Genomic DNA, 22,824 nt, shown 5'->3' with positions numbered 1-22,824 from the left:
TTGGGGTTGGACTCGGGGATCTGAGAGGTCTTTTCCAACCTTAATGATTCTATGAACCCCAGTGAACCTCTTGTGTTCTGGCTGTAAGTCAGAGAGCAGAGCCTCAGGTGAAGTCTGAACTTTATGTGGGGGCGGGAAATTCAGTCTGGGAGAACCTTTAAAATCATCTGAAAGGAAGAGAAAGGTGGTTCTGCTCCTGGCCCTTCCACACCACTTTGGGGTTCCTGGAGTTTTGGAGGCTCCTTTGAGCTTCTTTTGGAGGCTTTGCTGAGCTGTGCTCCATCGAGGCACCAGAATTTCTTTCAGTGTAGCCACGCTGCTTCTCCAGGTCACCTCACTCCATACTTACCCTAAAAAACATGAGGAGCCCAAGGAGCACCTCCTCCCTGCTGCCTTGTGCTGGGACAGCAGGCATTGCAGAGCTGCGACCCAGCAAACACAGCTCTTGAGAACAGGAGCACCGGGGTGTGTGCAATGCACACACATACGTGAGGCAGCAGAGGAGGAGCAGGATCAGCACGGTGATGGGGAAGATGTACAGGACGGCAATGGGGAAGTTCTCAGCAAAGTGAGACCACACGTCACCCAGGTAATCCTCCAGCCAGGACCGGCGGATGCCTGAGAAGAGACGTGTCTTTGTGAGGCAGAGAGCAGAGAAACAGAGCAATATCAGTGCATTTTCCCTGGATTTGAGCGTATTTTGAAGCAGGGTCAGGGCCTTCTTCCCCCGTGTTGCTGTGCAGAGGTGTTGCACAAAGCACTGCAGTGTACTTACGCTGCATCTCCTGGCTGGAGCTTTCCCCCTCCTGTGCGTGAAGAGGGACCTTCCGTGTGTCATCCAAGTATCTCCCCTGGTGGCCTGCCAGCCTCATCTTCTGCATCACCCCACCCAGCTGGGAGGTGATCCTGTGCTTGGAGACGTGTTGGCAGAACAAGGCGGTCAGCACAGCGATCAGGAACAGGACAGCTCGCAGGACCATGGCCTCACGCAGCTGAGCAGTGACTTTCTGTTGGGCCCTGGGTCTCGGTCTTTGTCTGCAGGGCTGCCTGGGAGGACGCCTGTAAAATCAGAGCACTGTGAGAAAAAAACTAGGTTGAGGGCCTCGAGAAGTGCCCTGATAGCATGCAGCACCCGCAGATGTGCTCAGGAGGTTGGAGGGCTCTGCTGAGACTGCCCTCTCCCAAGCCCTGCTCAGCTGGCCTGGAAGCAGCTGCAGAGTGCATGGGACAACGCAGAGCACTTTGCACTGCTCCAGTCCTTCCTCTGCACAAAAACATCTGTGGGTTGGGGAAAGCTACAGTGCAGCTGAGAGCTGCGTCGCGCCAGGAGGAAATGGCATCTGGTTTCCATTCCTCACAAGATAAATGTCAAGAGACACTTCCAGTAATGCATGCCAGAGCTTGGCAGACTCTGACACAGCTCCCTGCAGCCCCATCCCAGCGCTCTCACTGTGTGCTGGGCGGCTGGAGAACATCCTGAGGGCTGCCCAGCAAAGGCTGCTGGATTGCCCACAGAGGCTTCAGCTGTTTCCTCTTTGAAAAGTGATCCGGAGAAGGCCCTGTTGTGGGCAGCATTTCTTCTCATCTAATCCTCACCAGACATCTGTGCGGAGCTGCTTGTTTCTGGAGGCAGGAGCTGAGCATGCAATGGAGGGGCCAGGGACCATGTTCCCATCATAGAGAGCAGCCAGTCCTGCTGCTATAGGACTGCATCTGAGCCTGCTTTTGGGAGGGCATTTAAGCTTCAGCTGGTCAGGTCCAGCCTGGCCTACTGAGATAGCCGTGGTTAGATCTGTGCTTCCTTGAGAAGGGCCTGATGCAGCAGGTTCTGCCCTGCTGTGCTGAAGGAAAGACCTTTCACCAGGTCCCCTGGTGGGAGTGCTCCCTGTTGAGGAACTTATGGTCCCAGCTCCTCCCTTCAGGCTCGCTCACACCAGGCAGTGTCTGCTTCCATATGTGCTCGATTACTGTCAGAATGCAATTAAGCCAAAGGGTAATTACACCTCATGTCTGGGGCTGTAATGTAATCACTAGTCAGGGCCACAGCAAAGGCTCCTTGTACAGCAATGCACGAGGAGGATGCGTGGGGTTTCCAGCACTGCTTCCATCAAAACATCAGCTTCTGATCTCCACTGGTTTGGGGACAGCCGGGTCCCTTCCTTCCCCCAGCACTCACAGCACAGGGGAGGGATGGACACAGCCGCTGGCAACGCTGCCGCTGCAGAGAGGTAGGCACCCCAAAAGCCATGGCCACCACCTACCTGCCCCACAATGCTCTGGACCTTTCTGAGGTAGCATCGTTCCAGAAGGTTCGCACCAACAGAAAACTCACGGAGTCCCTGAGCACTGCTGGGACAGGAGATGTCCACCAACAGGTAATAAGGAGGGGGAGAAATATCCACGGGGCTGTGAGCGTGGGAAGGGGGCTGAAGCCCACGGAGCCCTATGGAGAGGAGCGCTGCCGCTGTGTACCTGCCCCGTGGTGCTGCAAGGAGCTGAGTCCTACTGGGGCTTGGGCAGGCTTTGTGGGCATCTCCTCCTGAAATAAAGCTGCAGAAAGGACAAGAAGCAGGCAAAGGTCCTTCTGGGGCCTCTAGGAATGGATTTGGTGCTGTGCAGAGAGCAGTGCTGTCAGCTTCACTGCTTACAAGTGTGGGAAGAGGGGTGTGAGACCAGTTTTCCAGCCGGCACCATCTGGCCAGGACCTTCCTGTGTTCCCCAGGGCTGGGCATACTGGCATGGGCAATGTCCAACCACAGCCACCAATGCACCAACAGAGCTCTTCCAGTCAGAAACAAGGAGAACAGTGCTGCAGCCAGCCCTAAAAAGCCCCAGGGCGGTATCTAGCCATGTCAGCACAGCATAGGAAGGAGATTAAGGGAACTGAGGGCCAAAGCCCAGTGCTGAGTTGAGTTGTGCAAGCACTGCCTCTAGGCAAGGCATCCAGATCCCCACTGGTTGTGAAATGTGCCCTGGGGAGGGGAGCAGGGCCTCTGCCCCCAGCCCTTATCTTTGCACCGCCTCTTCCAGGGCTGTGCTGGTGGAAAACAAAGCCGAGGATCACTAGGGCTCATTATTTAATTACTGGCTGCTGGTAATGCTGACTGAGCCCCTGGAGACTCCAAGGTTGGAGAAGAGGAGAAAGTGCAGAGATACTGGAAAATTACTGTTTAATTCTTCAGCATTACGTCTGACTATAAGGCATGGGGTAGATGAGGAGCAGGAAGAGAATGATGACAAACAGTCCTCTCTGTCAGCAGGAGCCATTAGCACAGCAATGGGAGCAGAGAAACCTCTGCTGATGCCACCAGCACCTCCTGGACACACAGGGCCAGCTCCGGCCCCAGTGAGAGTTCAGTGTCCTGCTGGATGTGGGTCCGTGGGCCAGCACTGCCCATCAGTACTCCTGCTGGGTGTCACAGCCAAGGAACTCTATCCGCAGGGCGATGTGGTTGTGCCAGTGGCGGGGGTGTATCCTCACATAGCGGGCAAAGAGCGGTGGCTCCAGGCTGTTGAGCACTGTGGTGGTGTAATCTCTGTTTGCCTTGAAAATCTGGAAAGGAGAGAGGAGTCTGTGAGGTGCTGGTTGCTTTGCTGAGCTCTGGTGCAGAGAGCCCATGGCTTGAGGGCACAACCAACATGGACAAGAGCCTCTTGGGAACTCTTGAGGGTGGAAAAAAGCACAGCTTGGTTAGCTGCTGTTACAAAAATGCTGTGGGCATGTTTGCTGCCCCAGAGCTGCTGCAGTTCTGCCTACCTTCTCCTTGCCATCATGCAGGACTGGGCTCCAGTGGACACCATCCTGGCTGCTAGAAACAGCAAACTCCTTCACAAACATGTGAGTGAAGACAGACTTGGCACCTTGGGTTATGATTGCAGTCACCTTTTTGGTTGCTTCAAAGTCCACCTGCAACCACTCATTGGGGCTGTTGCTCTGAGGAAAGACACATTGCCTTTACTCTTCAGCATCACCACCCACAGCAATGAGAAAAAAGATCCTAGCAGCTGAAGCCACACTGACCCTGCATGCCATCCTGGGCTTCACCCACCCCATCAGGGTTAGAGCTGCTTGGGGGCAACCTGTCTGCATCTGGTATGTGTAGCTGAACCACTACTCAAGGTACCCTGGTATCTTGGCCAGGAGAGGAGTGAGCACCCAGCCTGCCTGTTTCATGCCCCGGCTGCCTGCCTGGGGTCTCCTTGCTGGGCTACCTTTGGTCTCCATGCATTTGTCCTTCCCTGCAGGTGCAGGCGGGCCTGGGAGGGTGACCAGTTGGAGAAGATGTTGGAGCTCTGGGATGACGCAGAGATGCGCTGGTCAGGGATCCCTTTGCTCTCCATTCCCAGGGGCATGGAGCAGCCTGGAAGAGAGAAGCAACTTGTCAGAAGGGATAACAGACATCCAACATGGAGATGCATCCTAGCTGCACACTCCTCCCTCTGCCCTCCACGCACTTTCCTGCTCACAGCATCTCCTGTGCTTTGCAGCACCATTGCTGTGCTGCTCAGTGCCTTTGCAGCATGGCTCTGGCTGGGCAGTGACAAATGACACCTGCCACTCCTCCCACCTTCTTTTCTCCCTGGAGATATTATCTAGGGGGAATCTGGAGTATTTGTCTGCCAGGACAAACTCGTTTCAAGGGGAAGGATGACTAGAGACACACTGGACACACATGAACTGGTGTGTATGTGCGCCTGCCTGCTGTGGGGTGCCATCACAGAGCTGCTACCTGTAAGGATCTGCCTTGCTCTGTGCAAAGCTAAAGGGTCTCGGATCAAAAAGCCAATAGCACATCTCTGTTTGTTCCCTGCTCCCCAGGCTGAGGCAGCAACCTTCTCAGCTATCAGCTCAGCTGCTGCCCAAAGTTTCCTGTGCTTCAGGACAAAGTGGCAAGGGCCCCACTGCCATGCTTTTGCTACTGCTATCTCTAAAGACACAAAGCCATTTTTCCAGCTTGGCTCCCCCAACACCATCTCCTGCCAACTCCTTCCCACCTGAGGGGACTTGAAACAAAGGGAATCCCAAATCTGAGCACTCAGCAGCCATCTGGATCAGCCCCCAGCACCGGTGCTGGGCGTCCCAGGTGGGACTTACTGTTGAGATCACAGCCAATGAGCTCCATGCGCAGCGTGGTGCGGATGCTGTAGTGAGTGGGGCTGATGCGGATGTAACGGGCTACGATCGGAGGGTTGAAGCGATTTTCTTTCACTGTGGTTGCATCCACATTTGCAAAGAACATCTGCAGGGAAGGGGTTAAAAAGGGGCAGTTGTGTGGGTGGAACGAGCTAGACAGGACAAGGATTAGCATGGACAAGATCATTTCAGTCTGGCGCTTCTGTATCTTATCACCATCCTTGCAAGAGAACAACAGCTCAGGGAATGTTTTGAAGTGTGACTCAGACCAAAGAAATGTGAATGGGGCAAATCAGGGCAAACCACTGAGAAACGGAGGGGGAGAAACTCAGGGTCTATGCAAATGAACTTTCTATATATTCACCAAGTTGTTGTTTTTTTTTTAAATCAGTCCTTTTACTGATCCTGCTCACCATCTGTGTGCTGGTTGTGTTGCCCTTGTATTTCTTCCACCTTTGCCCATCAAGGCTATAGAAAACAACAAACTGAGAGACGTAGAGACTGGACAGCCTTTGTCGAGCCCCTTGGGTCTTTATGCCATGAATGATCTTGAGGTGTAAAAGGTCCACCTGGGAATGAAATTCAAGGTTCAATTCTGATGGCCGTGTACGTGGGTCCTCCTGCGGGGTGCACCGGACAGTGCGTGCCCTGGCACTGTCCCCAGCAGCACCCATGGCCACAGATCCCCTCTCACCTGGATCCAGGGGTTGCCTTCACCAGTGCTCCACGCGTTGATGGAGCCGGAGTTGTGCAGCCTGGCCAGCTTAGGGGCCCATGGACCTGCAAGGAGAGTGCACAGGGATGAGGAGCAGGAAGTGGTGAGCTGCCCACCTGCAGGATGGGCCCTGAGCATCGCCCATCTCCTGAGGGGTCAGCAGCTTCAAGCAGGGTGACACGGCCCTGGTGCAATGGGGAGGCACCTTCTGGTGTCTCTTCAGGGGACCCTGACCTGGGCATGGATGGAGGGGACTTGCTTAAGTCCAGCTTTGACCACCTTTGTGTTGTGTGTGCTGAATCAGACCCAGCCCCAACAACCACCCCAAACTCACCTTCCTGCCCTGATGCCGTGATCTGGGAGTCTGCAATGTAGCCCGAGGCCATGCCCAGGGCATTCTGGCAATCTGCAGGCAAACAAGGAGAAAAACAGGGATGGCTGGTTGATAGAGGCCACAGCAAAGGTCCCATCATCAATCTCTGGCCGTGCTAGTGCTGCTCTTCCATCCCTAAGCCCATGACCTCCTGTCCCCATGTCTCTATCTCCCAGCAATGCTGACAAGTGGCTCTTCCTTACACCTGTGTCTCACCCCTGGGCCTTTTTGTTGCTAGGCAGCATCTTTAAAAAACAAATATCACGTTGCTAAAGGGAAACCTGCCTAACACTCCTGTCTCTCTTCTGCTCTGCTGAGCACAGGGCTGCTTGCCTCTTATAATAGCTCTTATTATTAGCAACTTGTCACATCTTGGCATCACCGCTGCATGGCAAATGCTTCTGGGGAAAAACATGCATTTTGAAATCTTAAGCAGATTTTTAAGTTATGGAAATGTTTTCTGGCTGACATTTACTGCTCCTTTAGGAAGAGGAGAGGGGCTGTCACAGTGTGATAAAGCACCAGCCTCGCTAACTGCTTCCCCCTGCATTTACAGAGAGAGAGAAATGTGTTGTTCTGGAGGAAGTGGAGCCAGAGGTTTCCTGTGCACTTGGCAGTTGCTCTCAGGGATGTTTCCATCAGAGCGACTTGCCATCGGGCAGCATTGCACTCTGTGCCTCAGTCTACCTCTTGGCACGTGCTCTGGGAGAAAATATTTGCAGCCAAATAAAGCTGGTCTCTGTCCTTCACCCCAAACAGACCTCTGCCAGGGATGTGTTATAGTTGGCAAGAGCTGAAGTCAATATATGAACTGAATGAGAACTCAGGGGATGCTGGCTGGACAACCTATGGGGACAGGGAGCTCAAAGCATGCTGCTCTGGGCACAAGGGGGTCACTCACCCTGGTTGTACACGAGGAAGAGGGCACTCATCCCAGCCTGCAGGTGCTCCCCCACTTTGCACTCCACCCGCCAGATCCCAGCATGCGAGGGATGCATCTCCACCGTCCCAAAGACACCTGTCCAGGAATGGAGAGCAGAGCAGAGGGAATTAACCAGTCATAGCACAATGCAGTGGTGCCAAATGCTGTGCAAACGCAGAGCCTGACTCTGTCGGACCCATTCCCCATCCTTGCTGTCCCTCAGCACATCCAAACGGGTGCAGACATGAAGCCATGCAGCCAGGGTGTGCACGACATGCCGCATCTCACCAGGATAAAGGTTGTAGACTCCCATGCGATACTCCTGGCTCGTCCTGATGCTGAAGATCTGCCCATGAAAGTGGACAGAATGGATATCTTCAGTGCTGCCCATGTTCAGGAGGTGCCAGCGGATCCGCTGCTGCTGAGCCATCACCAGTCCGGGCAGAGCATCCCCCATGTAGCCGTTGATGGCTGGAGAAGACAGCGGTCAGGAGTGGCCTGGAACCCATGAGCCTTTCCACTCCAATGTGTTGTGTGATGGAAAGGGCAAGGGCCAGCTCCTCACCATGAAAGGAATGGTTTCTCCTAAAGTCAGGGTTGTCCAGCTGGATGCGGCACGGTGGGCGGCAGTTCCTCCTCATGTTCTCTGTGAAGTACCAGCTCCTGGTCTCATCAAAGATGGTGAAGAGCAGGGAGAACTCCTGCACGGCCAGCTGCCGCTTGAAAGCAGAGTTCAGCACCCCACGGCGACAGATGATCAGCGGCCCGATGAGGCCCGAGTGCAAATCCTTCTCCTGCAAGACAAATTTGTGTTGGAATCTGGCAACCCTGGGCAATCTGATCTACTGCTTGATCTAGCGGTTCGCAACCTTGCCTGTGGCAGAGAGGTTGAAACTTGCTGATCCTTGGGGTCTCTTCCAACCCCAGCATTCTATGATTCTGTGATCTTATAGTTCTATGCAAGTGATGGCCCTGTCCACATCCCTGACCTGGTTTCTAACCCATACACAGGACATGGCATGAGGAGTGCCATTTTCCACAACACGTGCAAGGGAAACAGTATCCCAAGTGTCCAATGCAAGTGTCCAACTTTGCTCCACTTGCATTGGAACCCAGGGACAAAATTCATCTAAATTGTAAGCTTATGGGACTCCAGGATGCAAATTCCTACAAGTTTCAAAGAAAAGGCACAACGAAGGGAAGGGAAGGGAAGGGAAGGGAAGGGAAGGGAAGGGAAGGGAAGGGAAGGGAAGGGAAGGGAAGGGAAGGGAAGGGAAGGGAAGGGAAGGGAAGGGAAGGGAAGGGAAGGGAAGGGAAGGGAAGGGAAGGGAAGGGAAGGGAAGGGAAGGGAAGGGAAGGGAAGGGAAGGGAAGGGAAGGGAAGGGAAGGGAAGGGAAGGGAAGGGCATAAGTTCATCACTATATTACCCAGCTGAGAATCTACACAGCCACCAGCTGTTCTAAGCACAGCACCATAGGAAAAGCCTTGACCCCACATACAGATCCCAGACATGCTGCCAATAATTCTCCACCCACCAGGTCCACATTGGAGAAGTAAGCCCAGGCCTTGCAGTCGAACTCATGTGTGGTGGGAGCCATCTGGGGCAGCACCTTCCAGGAGTACTCGCGCAGCTCACCGGGCTGCACCGCTTCACCTCCCTGCAGCTCCTCATAGCCTTGCAGGGAGGAGTGGAAGGAGAAGGGCCGCGAGGCAAGGTTCTTGAACTTGACCTGCACCGGAGGGGATGGGAAGCAAAAGCTCATTACTCTTTTTACAATCCCTTTACCCTAAAGGATCCTACCACTCAGTGAGCAGTGCCAACCAAGGGGAGAGGTCAGGGTTTATAGGAAGAACTCACCATGATGGTATCTTCAACTTCTGCCCTGATGTACGGCCCGAGGATGCCCAAGTGTTCGTCCAGCTCTCCCCGCATCGCCGGCTGAGTGAAGGCATCATCCAAGTACTCTCGGAAAATCACCTTGCGGTACTGCCGGAGAGGTTTCCTCCTGCCGCTCATGGGGTCCCTGCAGGAGTGATTGGAGTTAAACAGTTAAGGTGACACTGTCCCCAGGGCACAGCCACGTGCACCTATGCTGAGCAATCTGGCAACGAGGGGAGCAGATCTGCTCTACAGAGCCTAGCGCATCCCTGAGCCATTTGTAAAGATGCTCAAGGACTCTGGAGGTATCAAACCTCTTACTGGGGATGCAGTGCTGGGAGCATCCTACTCTTAGGCTACCTGACTGGGTCACGTAGTCACAGGCCTGAGCTCCTGGCAATCCCAAGCTGCTGACTACATAAAGAGCCATGCCATGCAGTGCTAGGGGAACACATGAGAGGCAGCAACACTTACGTGGCTTTTAGAAAGTGCTGGGGTCTCTGGTTCCCATATTCCCATATCACCTCTATTGCAGCAATGAAATATTGTCGTATCTGCCCCTGGAAGGAGCGTGGGTCATGCTCATTTTCCTCATAGATGTCAAAATCCTGCTCTGTTTCGCTATAGTCATCGTAATCTGTGACGTTAGATTCTGACATCAAGAGGCTAGAGAGGGTCTTGTTGTTCAGGCTGTCCCCATGCTCTGTTGCATGGTTCCTCTTCCCCACTGTGCTGCCACTTTCCCCATCCTCCTCAGGCTCTTCCACTCTCCCAGTTTCTCCAGGAACATTTTTCCTGCCAAACACCTGCTGTCCATCTGTATTGGCCTGCACATGTTTGTCTGGTTTCTCAAAAGTGCTATGGTTGAATGCAGGGCTGCTCAGAGGCAGGGAAGTGTTCTCCTTAGGAGCCACTTTTGTAGGGATTTCATTGGGGTTTTGCCCAGAGCTGCTCTCAGGCACAGTGTCCTTCGTGGCATTGGCTTCCAGACCCTGGGGACTGAACCAGGCCTTCTCTCGATATGGTTGCTCCACAGCATTTGTCTCCTCCTCCAACTGGCTTCTCCCCTGTGCCTGCTTGTCCCTCAGATCCCCCCAGGCAGCCCCTCCACTTGGCTGCATGGCAGACAAAGCTGGGCTCTGCAAGCCCACAGCACGCCCTGCTGCCTCTGGTGAGGCTGGGTCCCAGTTTGAGGCCACATCTGTAGCATTGTTAGCATCTTGCAGTGCTGAGCTGCTGGCTGCCATCACTGCCTGTGTGGGGAGCGAGCTGCTTTGCTGATCCTGCTCTGCTCCATTACCCACAGAAAGGGACTCCCTGCTGCCAGAAGTGGGACTGGGAAGACTCAGACCATGGTCAAAGCCTCTGCTCTGCAGGGACCTAGTTTGTCGGGGTCTCCAGCTGGGGACACCCATGCTCAGTGCATTTGGGGACTGTCTTGTGTCATTGGCCATGATTGATTCAGGAAGGACAAGGCTGTCTGTCTCTGGCAACTCCTTAGTGGCTGTAGCATCCTGAAACACTGCCTCCAGGATTAACTCATCCCTTTCTTCTGTCAAGTATCTGGAAGGCTCCAGGTCATTGCTATATGCAAAGGTGCCTTTGGCAAGTCCTTTGGCTTCTTCCATGCTGCTGTTTGCAGGCAAGGAATTCTTCATGTCTGTAAGGATTTGTTCTTGTACAGGTTGTAGGTCTGAGAAAGAAACATTTTCCCCTCCCAAAGATTCATTAAAACCTTGTGAAACCACTTTGTGAAGTCTTTTATTCAGTCTGGCATCTAACTCGTTGGAGGAGTGATTGCTTTCTGCACGGTGGCTTTGAGAAGTTCTGATGTCCTCTGTCCTGGCTGAGGGTCCCAAAGGGCTGTCTGGTGTGAAGGAGGAGTTAGTGTCGCTGCCTAACGTTCGTCCTGTATTGCTTGCCTCCCTTGACTCATGGAGATTTAAGGGTGCTACATCAGCACCCTCTGACGATGTGACTTGAAGTCCCAGACTGCGCTCCAGGTCATCCTGCTGAAATGAGCTCCTGCTGTCTTGCAGAGGGCCTTTGCCAGCAGCAAACACAGTTTTGTTCCACAGATCATTTGTGTGAGCCGTTGGTTTTTGAGTCTCTGTTTCCAGCATCTGTAAAGTACCACCAGCCTGGACCATTGCTGCTTTTACTGGCTCCTGTACTTCTAAGACATTTGTCACCTTCTTTTCCACCACAGCATCTTCTGGAGCCGGCTTACTTTGGTGCAGACCTTCTTTTGAGCTCACAGTGCCATGGACTTCTCCACTGGTGTATTTTCCAGATGGGAGTGCCCCAGCACCTTGGTCCTGGCTGATGGCTTTTGACAGTTCTTCTTCATCTGCCAGGAAGGACTCATATGACACTACGTCATAGTGCATCTCTGGCAGAGGGGAGGTGGAAATATCATCTGGATGTGGGCTCTCTGGGAATGCTGATGTGCCATTGGAAGAGGGTCCAGAATTCGTGCCATTGTGTGGCAGGGCCCCATGGCTGGGTTCTGTCAAGCACAATGCTGGCTTCCTTGTCTCATTTTTGGAAGAGGTGACATTGTTGGGCTGCTCGCTCACACATGGCCTGAGCTTGTTCTTTCTCTTAGAGAAACCCCTGGGTTGGAGCTCAAAGTCTTCCTCTTCATAATCCTCATACTCTTCCTCACCACTTCTTCCCTCAAGCTGGCACTGCGTCACCGTGAACTTGGCATGCATCCCTCGGTCTCTGAAATCAGGATTCATGCACCCCAGTGTCCAAATGCCTGTCTCAGGGGAAGACAAAAGGAAACCACCAGCCCTCACAGTGAGGAATCAGAAGAGAATCAAATAGATTATTACATAGAATCATAAAGGTTGGAAAACACCAGAACAATTATCTAGTCCAACCATCAACCCACCACAACCCATCCCTTGACAGTGTGACCCTCATTTTCAGGCCACCTCTAGGCCATGCTAGTGATCTCACAGAGCCCAGAGGATCTTGGAGCCATCAGGACTGCAGGTGACATCAGAAATGAACAAGCACCATCAGCAGGGCTGGTGCTTCCTGCCACAAGGCCTGATGAGAAGTGACGCACCGAGAACCCACAGCACCCCCGGGATGATGACAGCACAGCCATCACCGTAATCCGCCCCCAAAGACGCGATGGTGCCTGCAGTTACACTTCTCCCCCAGACACAGTCATCACATCTCTCCTACTCAAAGGGAAAGGCTGTGCTTTGCTCACATCCCCGCCGAGCAGCGTGCAATAACGCAGCTCCGACGCTGGAGAGAGCTATCATCTGCTGCTGGCCTTCCTCAGATGAGCAGAGCTCGGATGGATGCAGTGTTTGGCTGTGACTTAGCTTGGCGCAGCGCTCGTGAGCAGCGTGCGGCCACACGGTAAAGCCTGCTTCCTCCATTGGTAAGGAAATGGTTAACGGCACCACTTTGCAAATGCCGAGGGGAAAAGAAAAGCTGAACAGGGGGAAATTATCGAACCTCAAAGGAGTCAAACTCCCAAAACCTTCCTTGGACTGCTCTGCAGCCGGAGCGGCTGTTCTTGCAAAGTGGTGTGGGTAAATGAGATGCCATGAGCAGCACCAGAGAAATCTGATCACTGCCTTTCACTTTGCTGCTCCAGCAGCTGTGCATCCCTCTGTTTTTGGGGCTGCCAAAACGTGGTCAGGTCCCAATGGCCAGCAGGGCCCTGCTGGAAGTGCTCCATCCACCCTGCTGGGATGGTTTATAGAATAGCCCATGTTACTCACCTGGCTTTTCCACACTCATGAAAACAGTTTCTCCAGAAAATGGGAAAAGGGTGAGGATGTCCTCAAAGACCATGTTGTGCTTGAATGTGTTTCCAGAGAAAAAAACTGAGAGGAAATCTGTCTGGGCCCCAACGCTCAGCACGTACCAGTACACGACTTCGTGCAGACAGAGCTGCAGTTGCAGGTTGTCAAAGACAAAGCCATTAATAGCTGGAAGAGAGCATGGGATGAGAGGTTCGTCAAGACCATGCAGCTTCCCTTTCCCTGGGGTGGGGAGCAGCTTGGGTCTCCCTGCTTTGCACTCACTGTGCATCACGTTGGAGGCATAAAACTGGGGGTCCTGAGTATCCACATGGGCTGCATCAGTGCAGAACCGCCTGATGTTCTCCTCCAGGTACCAACTGCGGTTCTCATCGAAGACAGAAAACAGCACCAGCCTCATGTCGTCCGACATTATCTGGGAGCAGAGAGGGAAGGGGATGCTGCTGGTCCATCCAGATCAGCCCCAGAGTGGGGTCTGTCCAGATCGGCCCCTTGGTCTGGGTGCCTGGGGAGCCGTTCACTGCTTTACACTAAAGTAGGATCCAGGATTGGAAAGAAGGAGTGAGGAAGGCAGAGGGTTGGAACTGATGTTAGGGTTGAAGACAACAGGACAGTCACATTTGGTTTTACCCAAGTATTTCTCCTCTCAGCGTTATTTCAGCCTGTTAAAGTGACAAAGCACCAGCTTGCTAAGGAAATGGGATGCTCTCTCTGCCACACCTGGAGGGAGTACCCACCTGATTTCCTCTCTGGTCCATGGATTTCTTGAAGCAGATCAGGAGGGGCCCAATCAGGCCTGAGGCTGTGTCTTGCACCGGGTTGATGGAGCTGTAGTAGAAGCGGGTGAGGCAGCGAGGATCCGCCTGCGTTGGCCCATCTTCTGTTGTGATGCTCCACCTGTAGGTGAAGGACTCACCAGGGCCAATGGGAATGTCCTTCACATCCTTCTCTGCCAACACACAGCCAAGGGCAGGTCTGTTAGCTCTGGGCTGCTCCTCCAGGCTGCTCCTCTATCCCACTTCATAAAAGAGCTCAGAAAGGTTTCTGGATGGCACAAGTTGCATAGAAAACTTCTTAAACCCAGGGCCAACCCAGGAGCAACCCTGGGTCGAGTGAGGATGGAGAGCCATGTGCCTGACTTTGAAAGCCCTTGAGACCCTCAGAAACTGGAAGGTTTGTCTGGTCTCTGAGCAGTCCGGGGGAGCTTGACGACGAAGGTCCTGAACTGTGTCTGGAGGCTTCAAGCACTTGGATGGATGGGTTAGTTGGGCAGCTCATCTTAACATGGGCTGCAGAAAGCTCTCCTGGCCCAGGAAAATGGTACTGATCAACTGATGTCCTGAATTCCCAACGCCTGCCTACAGCCTTACCTTGTGAGGGCTTCATGGCATGGTATGGGTTTACTCTGGTGAGGCCATGAGGGTAGATGTTGTATGGTCGGCTGGCTAGATTCCTGAACACAATCTGAAACAAAGACAGCCATTGGGGATGTTGAGCTCTGTCTGGATGCTGTGAGCCCTGTGTAGGGGTGAAGTTCTGGACCCTGGTGCACTGGGATTGGAATCTGCCAGCACCTAAAAGGAGCCTGGATATGTGCAGGACCACAAAGCAGGAGGCAGGATAGAAGAAATGACTGCTTTTCTACCAATCTGCTCTGCCCATCTTTCCAGGAGGTACCCACTCGTTGCACATTTTGGGAGGGCATGAAAATGTCAGGTTTATAAAAGGCAGGTTACTATCCTTAGTCTAACTTTCCATATGAGACAGAAGGGCTCTGTCAATCCAGGAGGCCCCAGAGGACCAGGGCACAGCACACACACAGCAGGCAACAGCCTCAAAGCACTTCCCTGCGTGAAGCCCTTCATTTACTTCCCTAAATAGCTCTCTTAGGGCTTTGCCAAAGGTGTTACCTCTACCTCCATGCCCACAAACACACAGGGGCAGGGAGCAGCAATGCAAAGCTCTTGGAAAGCTACCAGTAGCAAGTAAGAGCTGTTAGGAGGAAGAGTACCCTTTCCAATCTCTGCATGGAAAGCAATTTGTCTTACCTTAAACTGATCTCCAACCTCACCCTTTAGGACAGGCCCCAGAATTCCCTGGCCTGGTTGGGATGACACCTTGCGTTTCTTGAAGGTTGCATCCTCATACTCCACAAACATCACTTTCTTATACTTTGAACCGATCCGCTGTGGGCCAGCCTCCAGGAACAGTCTGCTGGTGTTTCTGAAGGCAAGAAGGAGCAAATAGCCACATGCAGGATGCTGCCAGAACCTCATCAAGACCTCCACTCCCCAAGGACCAGCTGCCCAGGACCTGTTGGTGCATGGAGTGGGACACCCATCCCTGCAATCTCACCACACTGGGGAATAACACTGCAAGTGATACTGGCAGTGCAGGAGCCCCAGGGCCGGTGCATCACCTCTTCTTCTTTCTGAGAAGAAATTTTTCCTAATATCCAACCTAAACCTTCCCTGGCATGACATAAGGCCATTGCCTTTTGTTCTATCTTGTTCTACCTAGATGCTCTTACAGCATCACCCCAAGACACCCCAGTGCCTTAGAGGAGTGTCCAGTGCTTCTTTGGAGAAAGTCTAAGCTAGGCTGCACATGGGCCCATGTGCAGGGAAGGAAAACAAACTTCTGGGGAGAAGGGGAAGAACTGGCAGAGCTGCCTCCCTGAGGAGCAGCCCCATGGCCACAGGAGCTCACTCTCACCTATCCAGAGATGGTGGCTTCACAGGGGCATAGTCCCAGTCCATTTCCTCTGCTGCGATGTAGTGGGTCCACGTCACAGGGTCCTTCTTGGCGAAAGAGCGCACCTGGATGACATGATAACCTTCCTCCTCTTCTTCTTCAGGTTCATCCATGTACTCTGGCTCGTCTGAGGGGTGCCCCATCTTCTGTTGGAGCTCGTCTGGGCACTCTTCTACCTTCACAACAGCCTCCATGCCAGCTGGATAGGAAGGGCCGCATTGACTTACCTGCATAGGTAATTCCCAGGCCCTCTGGGAGATGATCTCTCCACTGCTATCTCCATCAAATGTACCATCACATGGTCAACCATGCCATACTGGCCAGGGACCAGGTTGCACGCCAATGGAACATGGCTGAACAGGGATGGCCTTGGAGATATAGCACTGCACAGAGCCCAGCCAGTCCCCTGAACTTCTTTTCCCCTAAGCCCTGAGGTTACCTTGCTGATGGGACGGCATTTGGCAGAATATCCGAAATGAGCCAGCTGTTCCTGGCGTGGTCTGGGCTGTGAGATACGTGGCAGGGGAGATCTCTAGGCTGCTGAGGCGGTGGCCCCTCACCAGGAACGTGTGGCCTTCGAAGAAGATGGAGTGGACTTCTGGCCCAGTGCCCAAGGCAATCACATGCCAATGGACCTGCTTCTTGTGGCACAGCGTGAGACCTGCCAGGGGGAAGGACAGCACTCAGCAGTCATCTCCATGTCCCTAACCCTAGCCCTAACCCCACACCCTTGGTGTCAAGGATGCAGAGCCTGATTCTGAGAAGCATGGAGCTGGGAAATGGGACATATTTGTCGATCATAGCACCAGCAATCCTGATGCTCCAACAGGACAGCTGGGACAAGGCTCCAGCATGTCTTCAGCAGAGTTTAAATACCCCAGAAAGGGCAGAGAGAGGTCACTAGGATGGTTTGAAGGCTGGAGAAAATTCCTTCTTCGGAGAGATTCAGAGACCTGAGCACACTTAGGAAATGGGAAAAAAAAAATGACTTGTAAAAGGATTCTCCTGGAGAGAAATCACCGTTTGCCAAAGAGCTCAGTAATCTCATGGGGAAGGGAATAATGAGAACGAGTTCCTGGAAGCTGAAGCCAAACAAAGTCAACCAGAGTCAAACAGTTTTAGCACTGAGCACCTCAAGTGACTGGAATAGATCCCAGCAGCCAGAGGAGGGACAGGGTGGAGGCTCTGTCGTGAGGCCACCAGTTCTCTGTTGTCACCTCTCCATCGTGACCTGCCCATCAGCTGGGGGCTGCTGGTGAAGGTGAGCACCTTCATGAGGGGAAGACCATGAGGTCTGCTCAGCTCTCCATGTGTCCATGATGCCAGGGAATGCAGGGGAGTTTAGCTTTTGCCTTTTATTGGAGAAAGGCCAGATCCAGGTGGGAGGTTTCAGGGAAGGGTTCATCAGGGAGTGATTGCTGATGGTAATGTGTCTCCTGATGATATTTCCCAGTTTCCCTTGGAGATTCCTCACTATCAGGCAGCTCTAGATCTTCTTGACTGTTGGACTAGATGATCTTAGTGTTTTTTTGCAACCTGAACGATTCTGTGATTCTATTACCCTTCCAGAAGAACACCAGAAACTGCCATTTCCTACATTCACTGAGACCATGGACAGCCTTTGCTTTCCCTTGATAGAAGCTTTCCAAACCCTACAGAGGTGCTACCAGAGCCAGGCCAGTGAGAGCTGGATCCTGCCCTCTGTGCTACCCCCAGCCTAGCTATAAGAGATGCAACTTTGCCACCAGTGCCACTCCTGGAGAAATCCAAGGAGGTCAGCTGCACTTGGAACACAGGCAGCAGGTCCTGCCTCACTTTGACTGGACAAGGTAAAGAAGATGAGATATGATGGTCTATCTGCTATTTCAAGTGCCACTTTCCCCCTTTGTCCCCAGCACAGCAGCGCTCACCGGGCAGTGAACTGTTGATGTAACCATTGATGGTATGCAGCTCTGTCCTGTTGTGGGCTGGGGAGTCGGGCTCCGAGTACCAGCTTTTCCCTGTGGAGAGAGGAGGATGTAGTTAGCTCTTGCTTGAGAGTATTCCAAAGAAAAATGCAACCTTCCCACCATGGTGAGACAGTCTGAAAGCCAAAATCCAGAGGGGGTGTAGTGGTTGGTGGAAGTTCATAGCAGGCCTGGCCATGGTTTTGCATGAGCGTGGCACTGAGCACCGCACACAACAAGATGTTACTCCTTCAGCCCATGTGAAGGGAATGAGTGGTGGGTGCAAGTTTGGAGCATGGAGGAAGGAGATGTAGGAGCTCAGTGTAGGAGCCGATTGGCTGCACATACATCGTGGCCAAAGCATATGCCTCAGAGCAGGCTGAATGCAGTGACACCAATGTGCTCAGCTCACTTAGCGTAGAATTACCTTCATCAAACACTGCAAAGAGCATCACGAGGTCTTGCCGCATGTTCTGCGCCCCATCTCTCACCAGGGTCCCTGCAACAGGACATGGGATGGGTCTCTTTACAAGTCAACAAGTAGCATGCCCATCTCCCACGGGAAGTCGCTTTCTGCCCTCCAAGAACTGTTAAATCAAGACCAGGCTGTCCCCCGAGCCCAGTGGCTATGCAGTAGCTTCCTCCAGCAGGCTCTAAAAGGTCACTCTGCCTTGCCTTCCCCTCGCTGGCTCTCACATCACTTAGTCACCTGGAAGAGCCCGTTTCATCCATTTCATCCATCCCCTTCATCATCCCCATTGTCTGCACTGCTTGTCTAGACATCGCTCTGTCGCTGGAGGAATTGCTCGTGGCGAGTCATGGGGCTGCAGACAGCACATGGGAGCTGAGTCGCACCCCACAGGTGCTCATTCCTCTCTGGTGACTACAGAGGGGTCTGGACAACTACCTATGGGAGACTGCTCAGCCACAGAGGGCCAATCCCACACCAAGTTCACTTTTTTACACCCTAAAGAGTGTTAACAGTTGAGATGTCATCTCCGTGTTCATCAGGACACAGGACAGCTTTAGTGTGGCTGAGGCAGTGCCCCAGGTGTTCTGCCTCTCCCCTTGCTGATAAAACTTCCCTTTAGGTCTTCCAACTAAATCCTGTTTGGCAAAGTGCCTTGGCTGGCAATAAATGATCATAGCTTGGAGATCTGAAGGAAAAACAAACATTTACGCTTCCATAGAAATTCATCTTATGAATAAATGAGGTTCAGCTACAGGGCAAAATTTCATCTCTAGTCTAAAATCTCGCAAGGAAAAGAAGTAACCAGGTTCTCTCCAGCAAGGAAATCTGAGTGTTTGTCTACCACACCAGTAAGAGACTCTTTGGGGAAAGGGCCGAACCCCCAAAGTGCTGCCGTTGAGCACAGCTCACTGACCCACTGCCACACAGCCTCTGGAAGGCATCTTTGGTATTTTTGCCTCTCAGTTCAGGATTGTACCTGGCCCATCCCCATCCCGTGCTGCCCTTACCAGGCCGGCACACAAGCAGGGCTCCAATCAGACCGGAGTTGGTGTCCTTCACACTGTTGACATTGGAGGAGTAGGAGTGGGTCAGGCACTGGGAGTCGCCATCTGTGGGGCCTTGGTTCTGCTGGATTTCCCAGATGTAGGTGTGCGTCTTCCCTGGATCCACTCTGTTCCCCTCCTGCTCTGGCTGGCTGGTCTCATCCTCATACCCTGCACCTGCAGCCAGAATAACAGTCTGATTTCTCCAAAGCATCATCCCCAACACGAAGAGCCTACAGAAGTGCTTCTTCCCCACCCCAAGCCCTCAGCTAGCCCAACTTCTGCAGGCAATGGCTGGTTTCAGGGCAGTGAGCAGAGCTATGCTTATTGGGGGCATACACCACCACCTGCCCCACTGCTGGAGGATACATGGTCCTACTGGTCCTAAGCATCCAACCTTAGGTTTAACCAACATATTACCTCTCTAATCGATACAGGCTCGCCTTGGGCTGAGCACTGTCTTGCTATTCCCCAAGATAAGCCAACTCTGTGCCAGCCCTTTCTCTTGGAGTAGGTGGGCAGCAGGGTCATAGAATCATAGAACAGCTTGGGTTGGAAGGGATCTCAGTGATCATCTAGTTCCATGCTGGTGAGGGACGTGTCCCCTCCTGGGAGGCAGGCACAGAGCAGGAGGTGCAGCACGTGGCTGTCGCCCAACTTACCTTCTGATGCCTTCCAGTAGGACACCCCAACAGCATGGAGGTTGTAGGGGTGGGATGCCAGGTTTTTAAAGGTGATGACCACTGTGTCATAGACTTCTGCACGGATGGTGGGACCCAGGAGACCTGGAGGGGAAAAATGATGAGGTCAAGCAGCAGGGCTGGCATAACCACCCACGGGCCCTGAGATCCAATTGCTGGATGAGGAGCTGATGGCCTTCACCAGCATCCACCATGAGTCTGGCCACTGGGCTCAGCACACCGTAGGTGTTTCTTACCCATCCACGCTGGCTTGGGCTTGGGCTGTGTGAAGGATGCATCGAGGTACTCCACAAACACTGCCTTCCTGTACCTTGGGAGGGCACCGGGCATAGTGGGCTGTGGTTCCTGGGGCCCTGACACACTGCAGGAGGAAGGAAAAGCTGAGTATACGGACCAGCTGCAGCCATCCTCTTCCTCCCTTTCCCGCCTGGGATTGCTCACTGTCGCATCCTTTCTGTTTGATGACAACCACAGGTGTGTTTGGAAAGGATTTTCTCAGCTCACGGATGCCGACGTGGCAGTGATTAATGTCGTGGCATTCATCACAGGGGAAGAAGACACGGTGGTGCATGGCACAGTGCCATACAGGGCTGCTCTGCCCCACAGCCCACTGTGCTCTGTACATCCCCAGCACCTGTATGTGTGCCACTTTCCCCTCCTCCTCAGCTTCCCTCAGAGAAACTGCAGGGCAACATCCCTACATGCCTTTCTTCTCTGCCCAAAGTGGCATTTCCAGCCAGACCCTGAGAAAACACTCCTTGGAGCTGGAGGATGAAAGATGCCTGAGTGTACTTCACACCCCACTTATCTCCACTGGCCACTTTCGATCTGTAAGCAGCTTCACAAATTCATTTTCCAGAAGGAGTCCAGCACGTTGATCAGGATAACAAAGCCACTCCTCTCTCCAGGGATTTCAGAGGCTGCTTATCAGCCCCAGCCCCAGCACTGAGCCCATTTCCAGTAAGCGGACAGACCGCCTCCAGCCCTGCTTTGTTTGGAGCAAAGACCAGGTGGTGTTCTCTTTCCACTGAAGAAACAGCAAGGTCTGAGCCCAGCAGCAGTTCCCTGCCTGACTATTCCTCGAGGGGAAGAGGAAGGAGCCAGACTGACTCAGAAACTGAGGACAGCGCAATGCGTTCGCCCCCACACTGCTGTCGGGAGACCCTTCCTTGCCCGCCCCGGGGCTGGATCCTCAGTCATCTCTCGGAAAGCCCAGCACGGAGCTCTCTCTGTGATCTGAGGCTCCACGGTTCAGCACGGGATCCCAGCCAGGGTGACAGAACCACTGCACGGACCGAAAGGGCCGCTCTCAGCGCAGGGACGTGTGGCCGGAACGCTTTGGCAGCTCCCCGCACTTCAGTCCCAGCCGACTTCCTACCCCGGGGCGGCCGAGGAGCAGAGAGGTTCCTGGCTCGGCCGAGCGGCATTGTTAGCAGCACTATCTCTGGGAGCCAGGAGACGGCCAAAGGCAACACCCCGTGCTGCCGGAGCGCTCAGACAGGTCGGTGCTACGTGGCCGGCGGCGCAGAGCCGGAGCTGGGACCCCCGGGGCCACTGTGCTCGTGCTTGGGAGGAAGAAGAGAAATGGAACTCATTGGGAAGGTGAAAGCAGCTCAGCCCGGTGGGTCACAGCAACAGCAGGTGTCCTCCTGGAGGTGCACTCCCAGGGATGCTGTGGAGTGCTGATCCCACGAGGGAGAAGCAGTGGAGTAAGAGATGTGCGGGGCACAGCTCAGAGGCTCATGGCTCTCCTTTGCTTGCCCTTTCTCTGCACTTTGGGTATTTTCCTGTGTCCCTCTTCTTCTCTCATCGGTGAGGAAAGACTCATGCCTGGGAGCGGCTTGAGGCTGTACAGGGGTGCTGGTGGAGCAGCATGGGGCAGAGCCCCCTACCACCCACAGCTTTGGCTTCCCATCAGCTCCAAACACTCATCCCATCAGTATCACACAAGCAAACAGAGCAGACACCAGCTCGACCCCCCCACAGCACCTCCAAGGGGTACAGATGGACCCACAGTGGTGCATCTCTCAGCTCCACTCCCCACCCCAGGCTCAGAGAGCCCATCCAGTGAGAGGACACATAGCTTTCTGTCTCCAAATACCACCATCTCAATGCTCAAACAACACGACAGCCACTTCTTCCCACTGCAAAGCACTTAGGCAAAGCCACCATGCCTTCCTCCCTCCTCTTGCTGCATACCAACACCTTTTTATGCCCAAACACTCGAAATTCTATTCATTCCCTAAAGGAAAAAGCCTCAGCCCCAGCAATGCAGTTCAGGCAGAGATTAAGAGCTAGAAGGTGAGGACAGGCACAGCACAGAGCCTTCATGCTGTGAGCTGCAGCGTGGGAACACTGCTCCCAGAGCAGAGGGCAATGGAGTTCCACCTCTGCTTCTATCTCCCCAAAGCAGCTGAGATAGAGAGCAGGGGTGAGAGAAAGTGCAGCTGGAAAGGCGGCTCCCAGCTCCCAGCACATCACAAGCACAAGGTGTTAAAGCAAAGCAGGGCAGCTCTGTGCTCTCCCTGCAGCTTTATCCCATCCCAAAGGGATGGCACTTAGGGATTTCCTGCTCTGCCCCATGTACACCCACCCAGACCCGTGTAAGCCAGTAGCCCTGCGTAGAATGGCAACAGAAAGAGCTTTACCCCACAGGTGCCTGCAATGTGGAGAGCAGCTGGCTGTGCACGTAGTCCCAGGTGGTCTCCACGGCCCCAATGTAGTACCTCCTGACCTCACCGATGCCTTCCCTGAGCAGGGAGAGGAGCACGAGGCAGCGCAGGGCTCCCAGCAGCATCTTGGAGTGCAGAGAGCCGAGTGGTGAAATGCTCATCCAACAGCTGGAATCTGCAGGAGAAGGTGATCCCGAGGCGGCACCCGCAGCGCTCCGTCAGCGTGCTGGAGCCGTTCCCAAAGGCATCAGGGGGAGAATCACGGCGCGGGTTAACGGAGCGTGTGAGCACGGCCTCTCCCTCTCTTCCTCCAGGGTGGCAATGACAGGAGGAGAGGAAAAAACAAAGGGAAAGGGAGGGTAAACACGGCGCGGAGTTCGGCCACAGGACCCAGCTGGCTCCACGTCCTGGCCAGCAGC

The 22,824-nt window shown here is 53.6% G+C and overlaps 1 protein-coding gene across 1 annotated transcript; it reads right to left on the bottom strand.

Moving 5' to 3' along the window:
- Positions 1–3,237: 3,237 nt before the first annotated feature.
- On the bottom strand, positions 3,238–22,653 carry F8 (coagulation factor VIII; the record flags this gene model as incomplete). The annotated part of the gene is given in 27 exon segments (XM_079541918.1): positions 3,238–3,553; positions 3,758–3,934; positions 4,213–4,361; positions 5,096–5,240; positions 5,548–5,703; positions 5,829–5,914; positions 6,184–6,255; positions 7,124–7,240; positions 7,433–7,615; positions 7,710–7,938; positions 8,680–8,874; positions 9,003–9,168; positions 9,498–11,787; positions 12,776–12,985; positions 13,082–13,232; positions 13,555–13,766; positions 14,188–14,281; positions 14,866–15,040; positions 15,533–15,770; positions 16,011–16,232; positions 17,482–17,571; positions 17,945–18,016; positions 18,997–19,209; positions 19,695–19,817; positions 19,970–20,094; positions 22,382–22,623; positions 22,627–22,653. Coding segments are annotated over 27 exon segments (6,315 nt in total). The 3' UTR covers positions 3,238–3,397.
- Positions 22,654–22,824: the final 171 nt, after the last annotated feature.

The sequence above is a fragment of the Tetrao urogallus genome, assembly GCF_951394365.1.
Source record: "Tetrao urogallus genome assembly, chromosome: 13".
NCBI classification, from domain to species: domain Eukaryota; kingdom Metazoa; phylum Chordata; class Aves; order Galliformes; family Phasianidae; genus Tetrao; species Tetrao urogallus.
Note: the sequence above shows the minus strand (reverse complement) of the source record. Positions and strands in the feature narration are given on the sequence as shown.